The sequence below is a fragment of the Selaginella moellendorffii genome, unplaced genomic scaffold (genome assembly GCF_000143415.4).
Source record: "Selaginella moellendorffii unplaced genomic scaffold, v1.0 SELMOscaffold_150, whole genome shotgun sequence".
In the NCBI taxonomy this organism is placed as follows: Eukaryota; Viridiplantae; Streptophyta; class Lycopodiopsida; order Selaginellales; family Selaginellaceae; genus Selaginella; species Selaginella moellendorffii.
The window spans coordinates 84,421-101,853 of record NW_003314411.1 but is presented as its reverse complement, the minus strand read 5'-3'; the positions used below and the strand labels follow the sequence as shown (position 1 = coordinate 101,853).

Here is a 17,433-nt window from a genome sequence, read left to right as displayed (position 1 = left end):
CGTTGGGTCCTGTGTCCGGCTGTCCTTCCAGAATCTCCATCTCGCATTCGTCCCTGCAAAGAGCGAGTTTCAAGCTACAGAAAGACAAAACCAAGACAAAGTTTTACCAGTTGAGCAAGTAGTATGCAGTGATCATGTTCCGAGTTGCCTTTTCTGTGCTTGGATGTCCAGCACCGCCTCTGCTCACTCAAATTGCTCGGAAGCAAGTTGGCAATCCCCATTGTGTTCAGCATGTCTCCGAGATTAGGATGATCCATGCCAAATTTATCTTCTATAAGTTGCACACCATACAAAAGATCTGATGCCAGATCTGCATCCACCATCCCATGAGGTATCACACCTCCTGATCCAATTTCTTCAGATGTTTTCTCTTGTACCCAATTTAGAGTGTTGCTGTTTTCTTCACATCGTTGAAGATACACTCCACCGCATCCCAATGATGCTTCCCTGGATCTTGCATGAATTGGCATACTTGATAGACTACCGCTGCTATGTCACGACAGCTTGCTGTGGCTAAATATTTGAGTGCTCCAATTACTTTCTGGTATGATAGCATTGCCATCTCCTGCTTTTCCAATTCAGAATATGAAGCATCTGCTCTTGATAGTTTGTAGCATTATAGTGCAACTGTAGGAGCATTGTGCTATGTAAAAAACCATTGATACTTTTTCATAAAGTTTACAATATATATATGTTGACGAACACGTAGTTATTTTGTGGCAAGGCAGAATGAAAGCTTACCCAAGTTTCATCCTTAATTTCTGAGATAATTGTGCCTTAAGCCATGCTAAATTTTCTGTCTTCCCTGCCACTAACATAGACACAGACCAGAATTAGAAAAGAATCATGAATGTAATGGTAGAGGTTTTAATCTACTTCTGTGCTGGAAAAACCAAGCATCGAAAAGAATTTATTCAATGTATTGTACCATATCTTGGGAGATTGCTTAAGTCTGTAGATGGATCTCTTAAGTTCGCACATATAGTGTTTTTTTCCTCGTACTTCAAAACCCGGTGGTATGCATGTACACCAGTTGTTCAAGCTCTCCATTTAAAAAGGCATTCTTCACAACCATCTGCTCTAAGCCCAGATTCAAGTGATTAGCAATTGCATATAGAAAACATCTTGACTACAGGTGAGAAAATCTCATTGTAGTCAATCTCTACATATTGTTTGTATCCTTTAGCTACCAGATGTGTTTTATACCTTTCTATCTCGTCTGTCTCTAATTTATGTACCTATTTGCATGGCACAACTATTTGTTTGGGAAGAACTATCCCAGAATTGTTCTTTAACTGAGTAGTGTATTTGACTCTTATTGTGGCCTACTAATGAAAACGTTGTACCTATGCTGCATATGCATGAGAATATAGAATTGCTTGTATAGGCTTCTATGCTCATGTTGAATGTCGAGGTGTGGGATCTAGAGTTGTGCTATCACTGTCAAGTTCATTTTGTCACTCGGGAGTATCTTTAGAAACTGGTGTACTTTCTGCATTCACGATCTCAAAACCAATTTGTAAATTACCTTCAATAATAGAGTTGTCCAAGTGTGTATCCTCCAGCAGTAGTGGTGGGATTTTTAGTGAAGGTTCTAAAGGAAGTGGCAGTGTATAAGGTGATAGTGATGTTTTTGTACTAGGAAATTCATTGCATCCATAAAGCTATGTGGTTAGATTTAAGGTGAAATATAATTAGAGTTGGTGATTTTGCTTTGTTGAGGAAACTGAATATGCTGGAATCATTTCTTTGAAGAGCATATTAAAACCTTTTTCTATTTGAAATCCACATGCCTTTGATAGTATCACTGTAATAGAGCATAATACATCTCATGGAGCAATCTTGCCACTTTGTTCTATATTCTTCACTTGAGACATATAAGTATCCAATATAACCAAACACCCATAAAAGTGAAAGTGTAGGCTTATTACCAATCTAGAGTTCCTTTGGTGTCTTATTCAAAGTTGCCTTGGTGGGAAGAATGTGGATATGAACAGTTGTGTTCACAGCTTTGGCCTAGAAAAATGTGCGAATGTGTATGGCTTTAACATCACATGGGATGCATCAAGAACTATGAGCATTTTCCTCTCCACAATTCTGTTTTAGCCATGTTTGGTAGAGTGAAATTCTTCGTGAAGCTAGGATAATTTAGAATTTTGCTAAGAGAAGTTCCCAACCATCATCTACTCTAAGCATATATATTAATCAATCAAGTTTTTTTTCTATTGTCTAGATCCAATTGTGGAATGTTTTCGGTGCATCTGATTTCTGTTTAAGGAAAGAAACCATAATGATGTGACTAAAGTCATCCACTATTAGTAAGAAGTAACAAACTTCATTCAAAGATTTATGCAAAGAAGTTCCCTAAATATCAATATAAATGAAATTTAAAATTGAAATCCCTCTTATTATGACTATTTTAGAAGTGGCTTTATCTTCATCTTGGATAATCCTCATATGTTTGTATTTGATCCTTTCAAAGATGTTATGCCATGTGAAAGTGCCTTTGACCCATTGATAGCTTGATGCTAAAGTTATAAATTCAATTTGTCAAATTTATAAGATTAGAGGAAGAAAAAAAAGTCCATTTTTGGAATATCTTGAACAATATATATGTGTCTATAAATAAAATTTATTGTTGTTTAATCATCTAATTATTACCTACGTATGCATAAACCCCATCCTTTACAAGTTTAGAAATGGAAAAAAGGTGTCTAGAAAACTTTGGGACAAAAAAAAACATTAATTATCTAACATTGTAGACCAAGAAGAAAAATCATTCCAGAAGTTGTTATTCTCAATGTTTCACCACTAGTTGTACTTACCTATAATCTATATGTTGGAAAAATAAATGATCTGATGTCATGTGATAAGTGGCATCACTATCAAGAAGCTAATTCAAGTATTTGCATTTTCCAAACTGAATATAATTTACAAATATCAAGGATGAGTTCAATAATACAAAATTACTATTTAATTCTTCATCATTGTTATTAATATCAATGATCATCATATTTAAAATCAATTCTTTTCACCTTTTGAATTTGGACAATTGGAAGTAATATAGCCAAAACCATAGTAAGTGTTACATCTTTTAATCCCATACTTGTTACAAACTTGTTCTATTAAATTCTACTCAACTATCATTTTTGGATGCTTGTATAATAATTGTCCTACCATCTAAATGACCATTGCAATTGCATTTTCATCCTTTTAATTTCCAGAATCGCCAAAGATATCATTTATACTTGAGTAGTGATGTATATTTGCAATCACTTAATCCAAACTAAGACCTACACAATTAATTTGCAATCATTCATTCAACCTAAAAATTATTAATACTCTTGTAACATTTTAAAAGAATGATTTTGTGTTTTGACAACTTATCTCCTAATGTCATTATTTTGTTGATGTAGTCTTATCCTTTCCCCTTTGTTCCTTATCAACAATTGACCATTTGGTGATGTTCATCTCTATTACTCATGATATTATGTGTTATGCTCTAAAAGTAGTGGGGGAATTCTTGACCTCTTTATGCCTTTGTTGACATGTTTACTGTTGTTCCAATATTATTTGTGCTACATTCTCTAGTGAAATGATGGTTGGAACATACTCACAACTTGTAATAACTCCAAGTAACTTCTTATTTAGAAAAAATCATTGCAAAACATTTTTGTTAAGGAGGAAGTTTGAGGATTCTTTTTTTCCCATCTTTATACTTTAATCTTATATCTATTGTGATTCTATGATTTTTATAAGAATTTTATTGAAATTCTTTATAGACCACTTGTTTCTTTTTACTCACATGCTAAGAAACCAAGATGAATAAAATATAAACCTAAGAAATGAAACTTAAATAGAATATTCATAGGGATGGGATTTTAGTGAATGCAAAAATAATAATATTTTCTTATTGTTTACTATATAAAGCACTACAGCTAAAAATAATTACACACTCTAAGCCTATATAAAGCTTAATCTTTATAGTTTTTTTGTAACTTTACATTTAGATAGAAAAAAGTGCCCCGGTGGACAACAACCCTTGTTGGTTCATGCCCCTGCACACTATATTGTTTAAAGCTTGAAAACTTATTATTGTCTTCATCAGTTTCTTACCTTTTACTTTTGCTGTTAATCTTTATATTATGAAATTTATCATATTTTATCTTGTTATAGTGATAGCACATAACGATCATTATTGGTAGTTGCAACAAAAAAGCTTCTAGAACCACTAAAAAGTTGAAGATAACTTATTTTTCTAGGGTTATACAATAAATAAATAAATCTAGGGAGTTGAGATTAAAAGCATTTGGTTTTGCTAGTAACATTTGTATTGTTATGATGTATATTAAAATCAAAATACTTTATAAAATTACTAACCTTTATATGTATGTCATTCTTATAACCAAATAAATTATCATTAAAAATTATATATAATTGATAAATTTACAATCTAACACTTTATATAGACTATTAACAATTAATTGTTTATATTACACTAATCATTAAGTCCAATGCTCTTTTGCCAAGCCATAAAGGTGGATCAGAGTATACATCCCTTGGTCATGTTCCGGAAGGCATATACTTTAGAATACCTGAAAGATCAAGTCTAGCAAGTCATCATTGTGGAGCCTGCATTTTCCATATGTTATTATCATGATATCATCCTGGAATGCTCAAGTCATGCGCATTGATCTAAATAATAGCAAACTCAAAAGGAGCGCAAATGGAATAAAAAATTCACCCCTTAACATCAAAATGATTGAGGTCAATTTGCCGCTATTTGACACCTGAGTCCCTTTCATATAACATCTCAAGTCTAAGTAGGTTGGACCTTTCTGCAAAATATGATTTAAGTCAAGCTAGCGAGAGCTTTAAACTCACTCCATAAATTTTTTGTGCTTCATTATTTTTTCTTTTGTATTTTTAAAGGACATCCACATAAATCTGAAGAATATTGACAAATGATACTTTATTAGATGAGGACAACATTATTTCTTTGATAGTGTCTAAAGTAACTAGCATTTAAAACCCTACTTTGCTAAAGCATCCATGACTGCATGAAATTCATATAGGATAATATCCTAGAGATTAAATTGTTAAAGCAACATCAAAGAAGAAATTGAAGTTAGTGGTTGATCATTTTATAAGTGCCACAAACTTCACTCCTTGCATCCTAAGAGTAGGGAGTATGACTGAGTTTTGTTTCAGCCTTCTTATGGAAGCTCAACCACTAGAACATTATAGATATCTATGATTAAGTCCCTACTGACTTAAAATTTGAGATTGAGCAAAGGTTTTTAGGATTAAGTAGGTTTTTGTAGAAATAGCAAATTTCAATTTTTAGCAGATATGTGATGGCCGGATTGGTGTTAGTATTGGGAATGACTTTGCCATTAACCACCACATGTATTCTAGGATCCATCACATGTTTTATAGTTTATTGTAGATCTTGTCATAATCCAAGGAATAGCTGTTGAAAGTTCATCAAGCAGTCAGGGAGTTATTTAAATAATTTGAGCTATGAAAATCATTGATTTCAGGGACTTGAAGTTATTGAAGAGAGAATACAGCACAACACCATCAGATGTTAAAGTGGTTGGATTGAACATTTAGAGTTGCAATCTGGTTATAGTTGTTGAAAAGTTTCATTTGCATTGGTGCATTGAGTACATATGGCAATGAGAACCCCTGATGAAAGCAAGTCCTTAGGTTCATTGTCACTAAACAAATCTACAAGTTTGAGCAACAAGTTGTTTCATAAAGCACCACTCTTCCATGTGTTCAAGTGTGCGAGAGTAGAAATAAGACATTGATAGCTGCTGGTGAAAAGGTTGAGCTCCCAATGGTTGCCAAGGTGGCATAGAAGGAGCAAACAAGCAGATTGCCATGGTGCTTGAGGAGTGTATATAGAAGGAAAGACTATACAATAGGCTGTATTGTTTCCTCTTTCTTGCCCCCGTGGTCAAAAGTAACTTCCCATTTTATATGTTGGGAGCATAGGAGGAGATAGAACTCCTATTGTACAACTTGGCAGGACAAGTGGAATATCTATTGAAGTTGCCAGCAAGGAATGAATTGGTATGGGATCGTGCTTGAGAGTAGCAAATATCAATTTTTCAGTCAGACATTTATGCCCTTATTCTTCGGCCTCACTAATTGCAAGTTCTACAATGACCAGCTCCTTTCAATGAATTTTACAAGCAAAGTCGAGGTGAAGTGCATCGACATATGCACAGACAACTTAAAGGCTCATGGAATCTATTCCAGTCATTGCATTTGCAAATTTATGTTTGGAAACACTAATTGAACTCATGAAGTGATTCATTCAGCTGTTGTCTCAAGAAATCAAGTTTGGCCATGACATTGTGTTTTCTTTCTAGCACTTTGAATTGCATTAGAAAGAGCTTCATTAGAGAAGCAAGATCTACTACTTGTTGTTGTGTCATACCGAGCAATGACAAGAATAATTTGATGCTTTCCACAGGTCTTTGTTAGGATCTTGGGAGAATTTATGCAAAATTGCCACTGTGTGAGCATCAAGGACACTCTTCCCACTAGAGCTACCATTGCTTTTGGTTTCTGTTGGCTGGATGAAAAAGCACAAAACTTTTGAAACTGTTCCTTCAAAGTTTGGACCTTAAACCAAGTTCTGGATGCCAATCTAAGATCACACCATCCCCCTCAACATCCAGGCAGCTCATGGAAATCCCAGATGCATGCAAAACTAACTAGTGCTGATTTGATGTTGAATCAATCTGGAGTCTAGCCAAGAAACCATCACAAGCAATGGATCTAGCCTCTAGGATTCCGAATTTTCCTTCCCTCAGAGTGTGGTCCCGAATGTAGTAGAAAAGTTGGATTGTCAAATGGAAGATCTACTATGATCTTGTCTTGAACGTGGAAGATGCCCCTTTTTTCTTCCACAAAAGGGGTATAAAGATGATACCCTAATTTTCTATAAATTACTTCGTGGTCGCCCCAATGTTGTTAGTGCTATGGCTGCTGCAGGCTGCTGGATCATGCTCGTTTGCTGATCTAACGAATGACTGATAGCTCGTTGCAGCAGAAACACACACACACACACACACACAGAGTCATCATATTAACCACCAGTTTTCTTAGTTTTTTTGGATCTATTTGTGAGAGTTTGGAATCTAAGTCATGAGTTAGTCCGAGTTTGCTAGTCTGCAAGAAAATAGAAAATGAAACAAAAGACCAAGCCATGCAATCCAAAAATTCATATGGATTGTAAAAAGGACAAACAAAAGCACTTAAATTGGCTATCTTACAAGAAACCAGCACTAAAGAAGAATCATGTACAAATCAAAAGAAGATATCCAAGAACACCATAGCAAAACAAAGAAGAAAAAGAAGCTAAAAAACAAGTTATATCCAAGAAAATGGCAAATTAATAAAGAAGAAGAAGCTATGGAAAAACAAAATAAAGAAGAAGTAAACACAATGACAAAACAATGAATCTGGTGGATGTAGAAGTGTCTTGGTTGATTGTAGAGCAAACCATAATCAACTAAGAAGAAACTGAATCGTTCTATTGAATTGATGAGATGTTTGTGATACTGAAATTTTGAGAAACATGCCCGGAATGACCAAATTCTTACGTCCAAACACTTCTAAGAAAGGAAAGCGTGGAAAATCCCCTGCCGCGCGCTGCCCACGCCCCGCTGGCAGACGTTCGTTGTCATGTAACCGTTATTGTTTGAAAGCCAAGCACATCGATCCTGAGCGCTCTGCGAGCGTTTCTTGGCGCTTTCTTGATCCGGTAGGCTTCGATTCTTTCCGAGGACTGATAACGCCAGGTGCGGCCGAGAGTGCCAAGCCAGCGCCTTCCAATCCGAAATCCAAGTCCATCGGTTCCTACAGCCTCAGGCACGATTCTTTGGGGCCTGCTAAGAGCGATGCGTCCTCTTGCACCAGCGTCTTTTGAAAGAGACCCGAATCCACGCCTGACACTTAAACACGGATATACCCTCTACGCGAGCAACATTTCAGGTAAGAGGACACGCAGCTCAAGAGGAAGGATTATACCACTTGATTTGCTTTCGTCACAGAGATTGTCTTTGGCGGCGATGAAAGCCTGTTGGATGAATGAAGGACGAAGAATGCATAGCTTGCGTTGGAACATGGAGACCGTGATCAAAAGGCTAGAAGCCTTGCAAAGTTCACGACGACTGACCAAACAAGCTCGCTTGCATGGCCAATGCTTACGGTGACAATATGGAAACTCCCATTTGCTCGGCAGCTCTGAAGGACTGGAGTGATATATCGTTAGTGTGTCAATCAAATATTAAAAAATGATGAAAAATAAGTCTCACTACATTGTAGTTCACTCGTTCCCTCTTGTGTCTTTGTCCTTCACGCTCGCAAAAAACGTTTCTATCACCGTGTCGTTTCCAGTAGACAATAGGATTTAACAAATAGAAATAGAAATAGAGTTAATAGTCTGTGTACAGCATATTTACAAATTATATGTCAGAGAATCCAGTTTTCTTGAGCGGGATTCCAGCCACAGGCTCGGACTCAATACCACATTCATTGGAACCACGAGAGATTTGGAAAAATCCGTCCTGCGAACACACACGCTCTTGGTTAGAAACTTGAAGCTTCGGTGCTATGATCAATGACTAACCTCTCCCCATGACCGGTTCCACGAGTTTGCCACAATCTAGATCAGAAAACACAATACGCTAGTTCAAGAATGCATCAAAAGCCACATACTGCTTACCCAGTAATCCTTTCCATCATCGGTGGTGCCCCAGCCAATAAATTTCACTGCATGCCCACCCAGGACTTCACCGAAAACGTGCTTATAAACTCCAGACTTGTAGTGAGCAAAGTCCTGCATCGACAATTAACACCGATAAGTCGAAAAAAAGGCTCTAGCGCTCATAAACTTTTACCTCATATACGGTATAGGAAACTTCCACGGGCCCATTCTTGTAAATCTCGGCTTGGATGTCGTAAATATCGGAGTTGACAGCGTAAGTTTGCACCGTGAAGTGTTTAGAGTCCCTCCACTGCTCATTGTCCACGCATTGCTTCACGCAAACCGGCGTGTCATACTCAGGTTCGCAACCAGGATGCTTGCATCCTTTTCCATCAAAGTATGGATCGCACTGAAAGTATCAAGCTGTAAAACTAGAGTTTATGAAACTTGGGAGCTCCTTACTTGAGACGTCACCACCCCTGTTTGTGCAAAGTATTCCCAAGCCGCATATGGATATCCACCGTCACAGCCAAATCCACAGGAGCTGCAGCAGGCCACAAGGTCGTTCTCGGAGAGCGAGACATTCTGAGAAAAGCGAAGCATCTGTGTCACAATGCACACGAACGAGAAAGAAAAGATTCTCCACTCACTTCATTGTTGAGGATGCAAAATCGATCTGTCAGTGCCTCGACAGCTCCAAAAGCCCAGCATGACCCACAGTGACCCTGGAGAAAGATTGAGCGATCATAAGCAGCCACACAGCAGTACAAGTAGAGCACACCTGGTCAAGAATATTTTTGATGGAAGAACACTGTGGCCAAGCTTCACGGGCATCGAAATGCTTAGGAAGATCCAAAGTTCTCGGGTGGCTTCGCAAGGGTCTCAACGGCTGGACTTCCTCTGATGACTTTGGAAGAACACCGCAAAGCCTCTTGAAATCTCGCACCTGAAAAGAAAGAACAACGCAACTCTTGTCAGTCACTTCTCTTGCCTGGAATTTATAGCGAAACTCACCGTGTGATTGATGAACCGCTCGTTGAATCCCGCTTTCCACCCGGCATTGGGGTCATTGTTCACGATATCAACGATAGATTTCTAAAATTTCAGAAGAGCTTAGCAAAGAAGCAAAATCTAGCTCAATACCTGCAAGAGCGGCCTCCCTAGATCGAGCTTCCCAGATTCCGCGACCCTGACGCCCTGCCATCGCAAAAACCACACCGCATTCTCAAATGCGCAATGGAAAAACCCTGCCAATCAATCACCTGCGCCACCGCCGAGAACAGGAGAGCGATCGCGGCCGCCGCTAGCACGAGGGACGATTCCATGGCGCAATAGAAAACCTAGAAACAAACTCCTCAATCAAAGCAACACCGTGCTTGCGTGTTTGCGTGAGCTTTCCCCCAAAAATAAATATCTACAAAGGGGCAACAGCGACAAATAGGTAAAAAACGTCTCTACTGCTTCCTACTACGCTCCGCGACCAATCTCCTCGAGCCACGTCACCACCTCCTCGATCCCGGGCCGCCTCGCCGGATTAGGGTTTAGACACTGGCACGCCACCTCTAGCATTCTCTCCATCTCCTCCTCGTTCCCCCGCTCTCTTAGCGCCGGATCCAAAACCTCCACTCCACGCCCCGCCCCTTTCATCTCCCTCACCCACGCCACAAGATCATACACTCCATTCGCCCTACACACATCCACAGGCCTCCGCCGCGACAGTAGCTCGAGCAGCACCACGCCAAAGCTATACACGTCGCCCTTCGGGGACGCCATCCAGCTCTGCGCATATTCCGGCGGGATATACCCCAGCGTCCCGACCATCTCCGTGCTGACGTGGGTGGCCGTCGGCAGCATCAGCCTGGCCAAACCAAAGTCCGCCACGTGGGCAACGAATCGGCCGTCCAGGAGGATGTTGCTGGACTTGATGTCGCGGTGGACTATGTGTGGCTGGCAGCCCAGGTGGAGGTACGCCAATCCCCGCGCGGCCCCCCTGGCAATGTCCAGTCGCGTGGACCAATCCAGGCGCTTCGCGCTCTCGTGTAGCCAGCTGTCCAGGCTACCATTCTCCATGTAGGAGTAGATGAGTAGCCGGTGCTCGCCATAGCTGGAGTAGCCTTGGAGCGTTACCAGGTTGGGGTGGTCCGCCATAGCCAGAGCTTGGACCTCTGCCTCGAACTCGCGCTCCACTTGGAGGCAGTCGCCCGTGAGGCGCTTGATCGCCACCTTGGTGCCGTCGGGGAGGCTGGCCACGAACACCAGCCCGAATCCGCCGCAGCCCACGATGTTGGATTGATCGAAGTTGTCCGTCGCCTTGACGAGATCCGCGTTGGTGAGCGGGCGCTGCTGCTTGACCAGGGTCCGGAGGAGCTCCCGGTTGTGGAACACCTCCACCGTGCGCTTCATCATCTCGGACAGGTCCTGGAGCTCCGCGGCGGAGCCTTCCTCCTCGTCGTCTCGGTGGTGGACGGCCTGCTTGGGCGACACCATCCAGATCCAAATCCCGATGGCGATGCCGGTGATCCCAAGTGCCACGCTGACGCCGATCCCGATTGCCAAGCTCGAGGAGTTCTTGCTTCTCTCGTTCTTGGTGGTGCTACGTTGTTGTGACTGTGGAGAGCTTCCATCACCGCAGCTATCCGGCAGTGGATATCCGCAGAGTCTTGGGTTTCCAGCGTAGGCCGAGGCCGTGAAAGTCGAGAACTGGTTGCCCAGCGGGATCGGGCCTTCGAGCTTGTTGAACGAGAGGTTGAGCCTGGCCAGCGAAAAGAGTCTCGTCAGCGTCGTGGGAATTGCTCCACCCAGCGAGTTCTGCGAGAGATCCATCGACTCCAAGTTGCTCAAGTTCCCCAGGCTTGCCGGGATCACTCCCGAGAGTAAGTTGATGCCCAGGTCCAACGACACCAATCTTCTCAGAGCGCCGTAGCCGTCGGGAATCCGTCCGTGGAACCGGTTGCTGGCGAGGATGATGGAGGGAGGCAGCGCAGACACTTGATTGTACTGCAGCCGAGTCATGTTGTTCTTGTGCTTGACGAAGAGGATGCTCTCGACGGCCTTGATGCCCGAGGTGTCGATCTCGTCGCCTCGGAGCGATTTCAAGTTGGCAAGCTCTTCCGGGAGCGCACCCGAGAAGGAATTGTTGGACAAGTCCACGTAAAAGAGATGGTAGAAGTCCCCGATCCAGAGTGGAACCTTTCCAGTGAAAATGTTCCACGACAGGTCCAGGACTTGGAGCTTGGTCGAGTTCGTCAGCCACAGAGGAATGGTGCCGGAGAGGTTCGAGTTCCCGACCGCGAGCAGCTGGAGGTTCCTGAAGCTCCCCACTGGCGATGGCGCCATGTTGAGAGTTCCTGAGAAATAGTTCTTCGAGAGGACCAGAGCCACCAAGCTCGAACACTCACGCAGAGACTCGAGAGGAATCCTCCCGACCAAATTGTTCTTGGAGAGCATCAGTGTCGTGAGGTTCCTGAGAGATCCCAGCTGAGATGGTATCCGGCCCTCGAGGAAGTTCCCAGTCAATGCAAGCGTCTCGAGACGGTGGCACTCGCCGATCGCTGCCGGGATGGTTCCATTCAGTAAGTTGTAGGAGAGGTCCAGATACGCGAGCGATGAATTCGTGCTGGAGCAATTCACCGCGATCTGCCCTGAAAGCCTGTTCTCCCGAGCCGAGAAAACTCGCAGCGACGTAAACCCCGTCGTCAAGAACACTCCACCTTTGATAGAGTTTTTGTTGAGCCATAGCTCCTCGAGGTTGGCGAGAGAGCTCAGCTCGCTTGGAATGCTGCCGCTGAGCGAGTTAAACGAGAGCCTGATGGATCGTAGCAGTGGCAGCTGCGACAGGGACGATGGAATTCTCCCTTGGAGGCGATTATCTTCCCCTTCGAAAGTTTCCAGGCCGCGGCATTTGGTGATACTGGCAGGAATTCTACCCGAGATGTCGTTGCCCGAGAAACTCAGCACGCGTAGCTGGGAGCTACCGTCATCCTCGCACAAGCTCTCGAAGATTTGGCCAGAGAGAGCGTTGTTGCTGAGATCGAGCACCTGGAGCTTGATCCCTCCGGAGAAATTCCAGGAGCCGTCGAAGCGATTCGAGGAGAGGTTGAGATAGCTAGCCGCCTGGAACGAACCTGGAGGAAGGAGGATCGGTCCCGAGAGATTGTTGGCGCTCAAGTCGAGCCGCTCGAGCCTGGGAAGCGATGAAACGTTGCCTGGGAAGGAGCCGGAGAGAGCATTGCTGGAGAGATCGAGATGGCTGAGGCCGCGCAATCTCGCTAGGCTGTCGATAATATTTCCGCCCCGGAGCTTCAATCCGGAGAGGCGGATTTCCTGGACGCGGTAATCGATGCCGGCCTCCCGGTAGGCTTGATCGATCGACGCCGCGCATCTGACACCTCGCCACTGGCAGCAGCTCGAATTCCTAGACCATGACGACAGCTCCAGCGAGCTCGCCCCTCGTTGGAAAGCTTCCAGCGCTTCAATCTCTGTCACAGAGCACGAATCCTGGCCTGCCGATGGATCTAGCGCCCGGAATATCGCGAAGAAGAAGACCAGGAGCGTTCTTGCCTGGCGCCGCGGCTCCATTAATTCCCTGGCGCTGCTGTGCTGCCCCTGGATCGTCGGCTTTCATAGATTACCCAAGAAATTTCTCCCGATCGCCAGAGCAAAGATTGTGGCGGCCGTCATCCACCACCGCCTTGAATGCTACCGATCGAATGCGTGCGTTTCGTAATGTGGGTATATGAGCGTCTGTTCTTCCGTGCTTCTGGCTATGGCCGCCTAAAAAACCCATGGGGTGGACTTTATCTCAGCCGTCCAATCCCACAGCGTAGACGTTGCCACGTGGCTGGATTGCGTCCGTTGGGAACCTTTTTCACCTTTCTTTTCTGACAAGAAACGGTTAGTTAGCGCGTAGGGGCGTTACGGAATCGCGAATCCGTCCCGTCCAAAAACCAATCGCATCATCTCCCCGGTAAGAATGCGATAGAAAATTTGGTGAAATTTTTCTTTAGCCAACCGAGATTTCACCCAGTGTTGACAAGAGGGATCGGGTCAAAGATTATGGAAAAAGTGTGTTGTTCCACGTTCTAATCGTTGACTACAAGGGATGATGATCTAGCCTACCATTGCTTGTAATGAAAGAGAAGATTAGATCGAAAAGATGGCGTGGCACTTGGTATTCTTTGTGTGGGCATTTGTGCTTTTGGAGTTAAAAGTGGATCACCACTTATATTCCATTCACTCGCCACTCCACCACTAGCTCTAGTGTTTGTGTCCACGAATCACATACGCTACAGTGAAAGGAATGGCTTTCTTAAAGGAGAGATTTCGCCAAAACATGCGTTGCGTGTACGAAGTGTGAGAGAGTGACTTTGTAAATCTTAGAAAATTTTTGCTTGCGTTTCGCTGGAAGTCAAAAGCTACACAAAGCATGAATGCCCGGGACGAACCAAAGTGGCCGTGCTACGCAGCTAACAAAACAAAAGAAAAGGAAAAAAAAAAAAAAACAAAGAAACGAGAGCGATTCTATCGCTATCAAAAGTCAGAGCTTACTTTGAGATAGATAAGAGCGATTTATAAGATTAAAATGTCAAACCTCTCTCGGCGGAGTTCTTGTGTTCGTCGGCGTCAGCAGAAGCACAGAGTCCTGGAAGCGAGCATTGGAGCCGAGGAGGCGGAGGAGAGCTTGGCAGTGATGGTCACGTCGGGCTTGTCGTCCGGCGAGAGTGTTGCCAGTGGCGATGGCGACGATGACTCGGGCGGCCCCCGAGGATAAGCGCTTGGAAGATTGCCTGTTCGTGCCAGAAGCCTTGCCACGGCATTGGAAGGCTGAGCTCCAACCGAGAGCCAGTACCTGAAGAAAAAAGAATGTCAAGTGGAAGATGGACTGATTCAAATGCGAAGCTGTAACTTAGAACGCTAGCTTTTCGGGGAAATTGACAGACATAGCTAAACAACAGGATCGAACAATACTAAACAAGGAATGACAGCAAACAAGCAAGTTTGTGGACCGATTCCAGGGCTGGAAACTTTGTCGGAGCGGGAAGTTCTCTCAGGGGGACTGACAAACATAATAACAAAAACTAAAACTTAAAGAACGAGATCAAAAGAATGAAACAGTCATGGAAACGCTCCATTCACAGGAAGAATTCGGGCTAGAATTCTGGCAGACAATGCTAAAGAGCGACAGAAGCTATGACGAATATGAAAGGCATAGTTCAAAATGATGAAACGATGACCAAGAGGAAACCAAGTTCAAACAAGAACCAAAGAGAATTGAAAAAGGATGTCACTAAAACACTCAAAGATGATCCAAGGAGAAAGGGACCGATACTATCAAAGAAGAAAACGCGAAGACTTACTGGACTCGGTCCGCTTTGAGCGCAAATTGCTTCTCACCATCCTTTCCTGCAAGCATCGAAGCGACAACAAAGAAGAACTTGAGACCAAATTTTCTTTCTCGCCGAATGGAACTTTACCAGTAATGGGATTGTAGTAGCCCACATTCTCCAGAAATCTCCCGTCACGCTTGGAGCGGCTATCGGCAACGTAGATTCGATAGAACGGCAGCTTCTTCCTCCCAAAACGCGCAAATCTAATACGGACACCCATCGCTGCACAGCACAGTGCTCCAATTCAATCGAGGCAACGACGCTTCTTGCTAAAATGCTGCTCCAATCCAATCGATAATCCAATCCAGCTCGAGAAATGCAAGAAATCGCCGCAAACTCACCGATCGATCGCCCCTAGGTGGAGGAAGAGAAATACCAACCAGAGCTCTGGCACAGGAGATAGGGCTTGGGGTTTGGGTGGTCTGGAATAGATACATTCCGTCGATTCCGATACAGAAGGCCTCTTCCATCGAACGGTCAAGGGGTCTAACATCTAACGGCTAAGATGGCCGGAAGTTTTCCAGGTCCCTGAAAGCCGAGGCACACTTCTCCTCCAGCGCGGACAAATCCTTTTCTTCCGCCGACGTTAGATTCATCCTTTGCATCAAAGCTTCCAGGTTTGCTTCGGTCATCGAGGTGGTGACACTTCCTGGCTGCCAGAAGTCACGAAATCGTCGCTATCGATCTTCCAACATTTTGAAAAGTGCGAAGAGAGCTCTACCTGTGTTGCATGATCTTGTTTGGGATGGATCGGTTCAGTGCTAGCGCTTTCCACTGTCGACTGAGATCAAAGAAACCAAGTCACGCTCTCTCACACGAGAAAATCCAAAACTTCGAAAGCACTACCTTTGTAGAAACGTCACAGGTGAGTGCTCTCCTTGCCAGTCTAGCGGCTTTCACCTGGATTCACACAGTTTGAATCTATGGTAGAGAAGTTTTCGAGTTCTCACCTTTTCAATATCGTCTGCCAGGGAATCGAGCTGGGCAGTGAGTAGCTTCACTTGTTCTTGCAGCGATGGCACCACTGTGCGGGCGTCTCGCAGCTCTTTCTCCTGCTTCTGGCACACGTCGCGAAGCTGGACCACTTCCCTCAGCGTCGGCGGGAACATCCCTTTGAGGGCCTTTAGTTCTTCGGCCTGGTTGACGCAAAGCTTGCCGAGCATTTTTCCCACGTTGCGGACGCTCTCAATCTGGATTCGTGAAAAAACACAGCAGTGAGATGGCGCGGGATTTTGAGACTGTACCTCAGATTCCTTGCTGACACACTGCTGCTGGAGAAGTTCGAGTTTTTCCTCGTACGCTTTGCTTTTCTCCAGGAGCTCCTCCTCGCTTCGAATCACCATGGACAGCCTTCTGAACTCCCTGTCCTTGGAAATACTGCGCCTTTGGACCTGGTTCTTCGGCTTCACGATGGACTTGCCCGCCACCTTGTCCAAAATTTTCTTTCTCAGCGTCGACAGCTTGGATGGAGGGGATCGGCTCCATTGCAAAGGAGTGATCGCGTCGTCCCTCGGTTTCTTCTTCGGGTGAGCCTGGACTTTCGTCTTTAGAATGCATTCTGCCACTGGAGTGGTGCCTTTCGAAAGGGATTTCCCACCGCAGCGAAGTGCTGTAGTGATCGGCGCAATGGCTTTGCCTGGCAACGACGAATTCCTCTTGAGCTGTGAGTCCTCGTATCGGGTTGCGGCTGTCCCAAAACCATGCGAATCCACGTCCACGGACAGCTTCCTGGGTGTTGAAAGCGAATGTTGCTCGGGTAGAGCCACACCACCAGGGACGTTGCTTATATCCGAAAGAACGCGGCGCGTCTTGGTGTCAGCCGTGGATTCGGGTTTCTTGAAGACGCTGGTGCAGGAGGACGCGTCGCTCTTGGCAGCCCCCAAAGAATCGTGCCCGCTGGAGGCGCTTCGAGTGAAGCTGTAGGAGCCGATGGAGTTGGATTTCGGATTGGAAGGCGCTGGCCTTGCGATCTTGGCACTCTGGGCCGCAGCTGGCGCCATGCTTGCAAGATTATCGCGGAATTTCGAGAGGCCAAGCGTAGAAAGGGAAATCGGCGAGGCACTAAGCAATCACGAATCCAGTCCTGGTTTCTCGGAAAGAATCTCGCTTACCCGGCGATCGATCAAGCAAGGCGCCAAGAAACGCTCGCAGAGCGCTCCATCACAATACCGCGCCCTAGCTTTCTCTGCCCGCCATAATTCTAGGGCATGGCTTTCATACGCGAGGCTGTTCCTCATTTTAGAAAGGCCCAACGTCACTATCAGAACGGTCATAAACGACACGTGGCACACTAAGAGCCTGCCACGTATGCATTAGAAT

At 44.4% G+C, this 17,433-nt stretch overlaps 4 protein-coding genes across 9 annotated transcripts; all 4 read right to left on the bottom strand.

Annotated features, from left to right (window-relative positions):
- Positions 1 to 8,427: 8,427 nt before the first annotated feature.
- LOC9652844 (cathepsin B-like protease 3) lies at positions 8,428 to 10,156 on the bottom strand. Its single transcript, XM_002993149.2, has 10 exons — positions 9,991 to 10,156; positions 9,872 to 9,925; positions 9,743 to 9,823; positions 9,510 to 9,674; positions 9,379 to 9,453; positions 9,191 to 9,313; positions 8,922 to 9,137; positions 8,747 to 8,860; positions 8,651 to 8,686; positions 8,428 to 8,588 (listed from the first exon to the last, which is right to left on the bottom strand). Exons 1-10 carry the CDS (start codon positions 10,051 to 10,053, stop codon positions 8,487 to 8,489), a joined length of 1,029 nt encoding a protein of 342 aa, XP_002993195.1. The 5' UTR covers positions 10,054 to 10,156; the 3' UTR covers positions 8,428 to 8,486.
- A 10-nt stretch (positions 10,157 to 10,166) lies between these two features.
- Positions 10,167 to 13,522, bottom strand: LOC9652843 (phytosulfokine receptor 1). The gene has a single exon (XM_002993148.2). The coding sequence runs from the start codon at positions 13,304 to 13,306 to the stop codon at positions 10,196 to 10,198; it is 3,111 nt and encodes a 1,036-aa protein (XP_002993194.2). The 5' UTR covers positions 13,307 to 13,522; the 3' UTR covers positions 10,167 to 10,195.
- Positions 13,523 to 14,014: 492 nt separating this feature from the next.
- LOC9652842 (30S ribosomal protein S16) lies at positions 14,015 to 15,545 on the bottom strand. 4 transcript variants are annotated; one of them, XM_024666931.1, is made up of 5 exons: positions 15,456 to 15,545; positions 15,202 to 15,336; positions 15,085 to 15,130; positions 14,319 to 14,576; positions 14,015 to 14,248 (listed from the first exon to the last, which is right to left on the bottom strand). In XM_024666931.1, the coding sequence occupies exons 2-4, from the start codon at positions 15,332 to 15,334 to the stop codon at positions 14,351 to 14,353; spliced, it is 405 nt and encodes a 134-aa protein (XP_024522699.1). In that variant the 5' UTR covers positions 15,335 to 15,336; positions 15,456 to 15,545; the 3' UTR covers positions 14,015 to 14,248; positions 14,319 to 14,350. The 4 variants fall into 4 exon arrangements, with proteins under 4 accessions (XP_024522699.1, XP_024522700.1, XP_024522697.1 ...); XM_024666932.1 differs by having other exon boundaries at positions 14,015 to 14,193; XM_024666929.1 differs by having other exon boundaries at positions 14,015 to 14,576.
- Positions 15,527 to 17,295, bottom strand: LOC9652868. 3 transcript variants are annotated; one of them, XM_024666927.1, is made up of 6 exons: positions 17,226 to 17,295; positions 16,359 to 17,175; positions 16,065 to 16,304; positions 15,961 to 16,014; positions 15,836 to 15,895; positions 15,527 to 15,767 (listed from the first exon to the last, which is right to left on the bottom strand). In XM_024666927.1, the coding sequence occupies exons 2-6, from the start codon at positions 17,112 to 17,114 to the stop codon at positions 15,615 to 15,617; spliced, it is 1,263 nt and encodes a 420-aa protein (XP_024522695.1). In that variant the 5' UTR covers positions 17,115 to 17,175; positions 17,226 to 17,295; the 3' UTR covers positions 15,527 to 15,614. The 3 variants fall into 3 exon arrangements, with proteins under 3 accessions (XP_024522695.1, XP_002993192.2, XP_024522696.1); XM_002993146.2 differs by having other exon boundaries at positions 16,359 to 17,295; XM_024666928.1 differs by having other exon boundaries at positions 15,646 to 15,763; positions 16,359 to 17,295.
- Positions 17,296 to 17,433: the final 138 nt, after the last annotated feature.

Excerpts from the sequence above, each read along its gene's own strand:
- LOC9652844 (XM_002993149.2), bottom strand. The coding sequence starts at position 10,053 with ATGGAATCGTCCCTCGTGCTAGCGGCGGCCGCGATCGCTCTCCTGTTC. Across the intron at positions 9,314-9,378 it reads TTTGCATCCTCAACAATGAA|AATGTCTCGCTCTCCGAGAA; the intron begins GTGAGTGGAGAA and ends CGCTTTTCTCAG. Across the intron at positions 8,861-8,921 it reads TTTCCTATACCGTATATGAG|GACTTTGCTCACTACAAGTC; the intron begins GTAAAAGTTTAT and ends TTGTCGATGCAG.
- LOC9652843 (XM_002993148.2), bottom strand. The coding sequence starts at position 13,306 with ATGGAGCCGCGGCGCCAGGCAAGAACGCTCCTGGTCTTCTTCTTCGCG.
- LOC9652842 (XM_024666929.1), bottom strand. The coding sequence starts at position 15,334 with ATGGGTGTCCGTATTAGATTTGCGCGTTTTGGGAGGAAGAAGCTGCCG. Across the intron at positions 15,131-15,201 it reads CTACTACAATCCCATTACTG|GAAAGGATGGTGAGAAGCAA; the intron begins GTAAAGTTCCAT and ends CGATGCTTGCAG. Across the intron at positions 14,577-15,084 it reads CTCAAAGCGGACCGAGTCCA|GTACTGGCTCTCGGTTGGAG; the intron begins GTAAGTCTTCGC and ends TTTTTTCTTCAG.
- LOC9652868 (XM_002993146.2), bottom strand. The coding sequence starts at position 17,114 with ATGGCGCCAGCTGCGGCCCAGAGTGCCAAGATCGCAAGGCCAGCGCCT. Across the intron at positions 16,015-16,064 it reads TGGCAGACGATATTGAAAAG|GTGAAAGCCGCTAGACTGGC; the intron begins GTGAGAACTCGA and ends GTGTGAATCCAG. Across the intron at positions 15,896-15,960 it reads CCTGTGACGTTTCTACAAAG|TCGACAGTGGAAAGCGCTAG; the intron begins GTAGTGCTTTCG and ends CTTTGATCTCAG.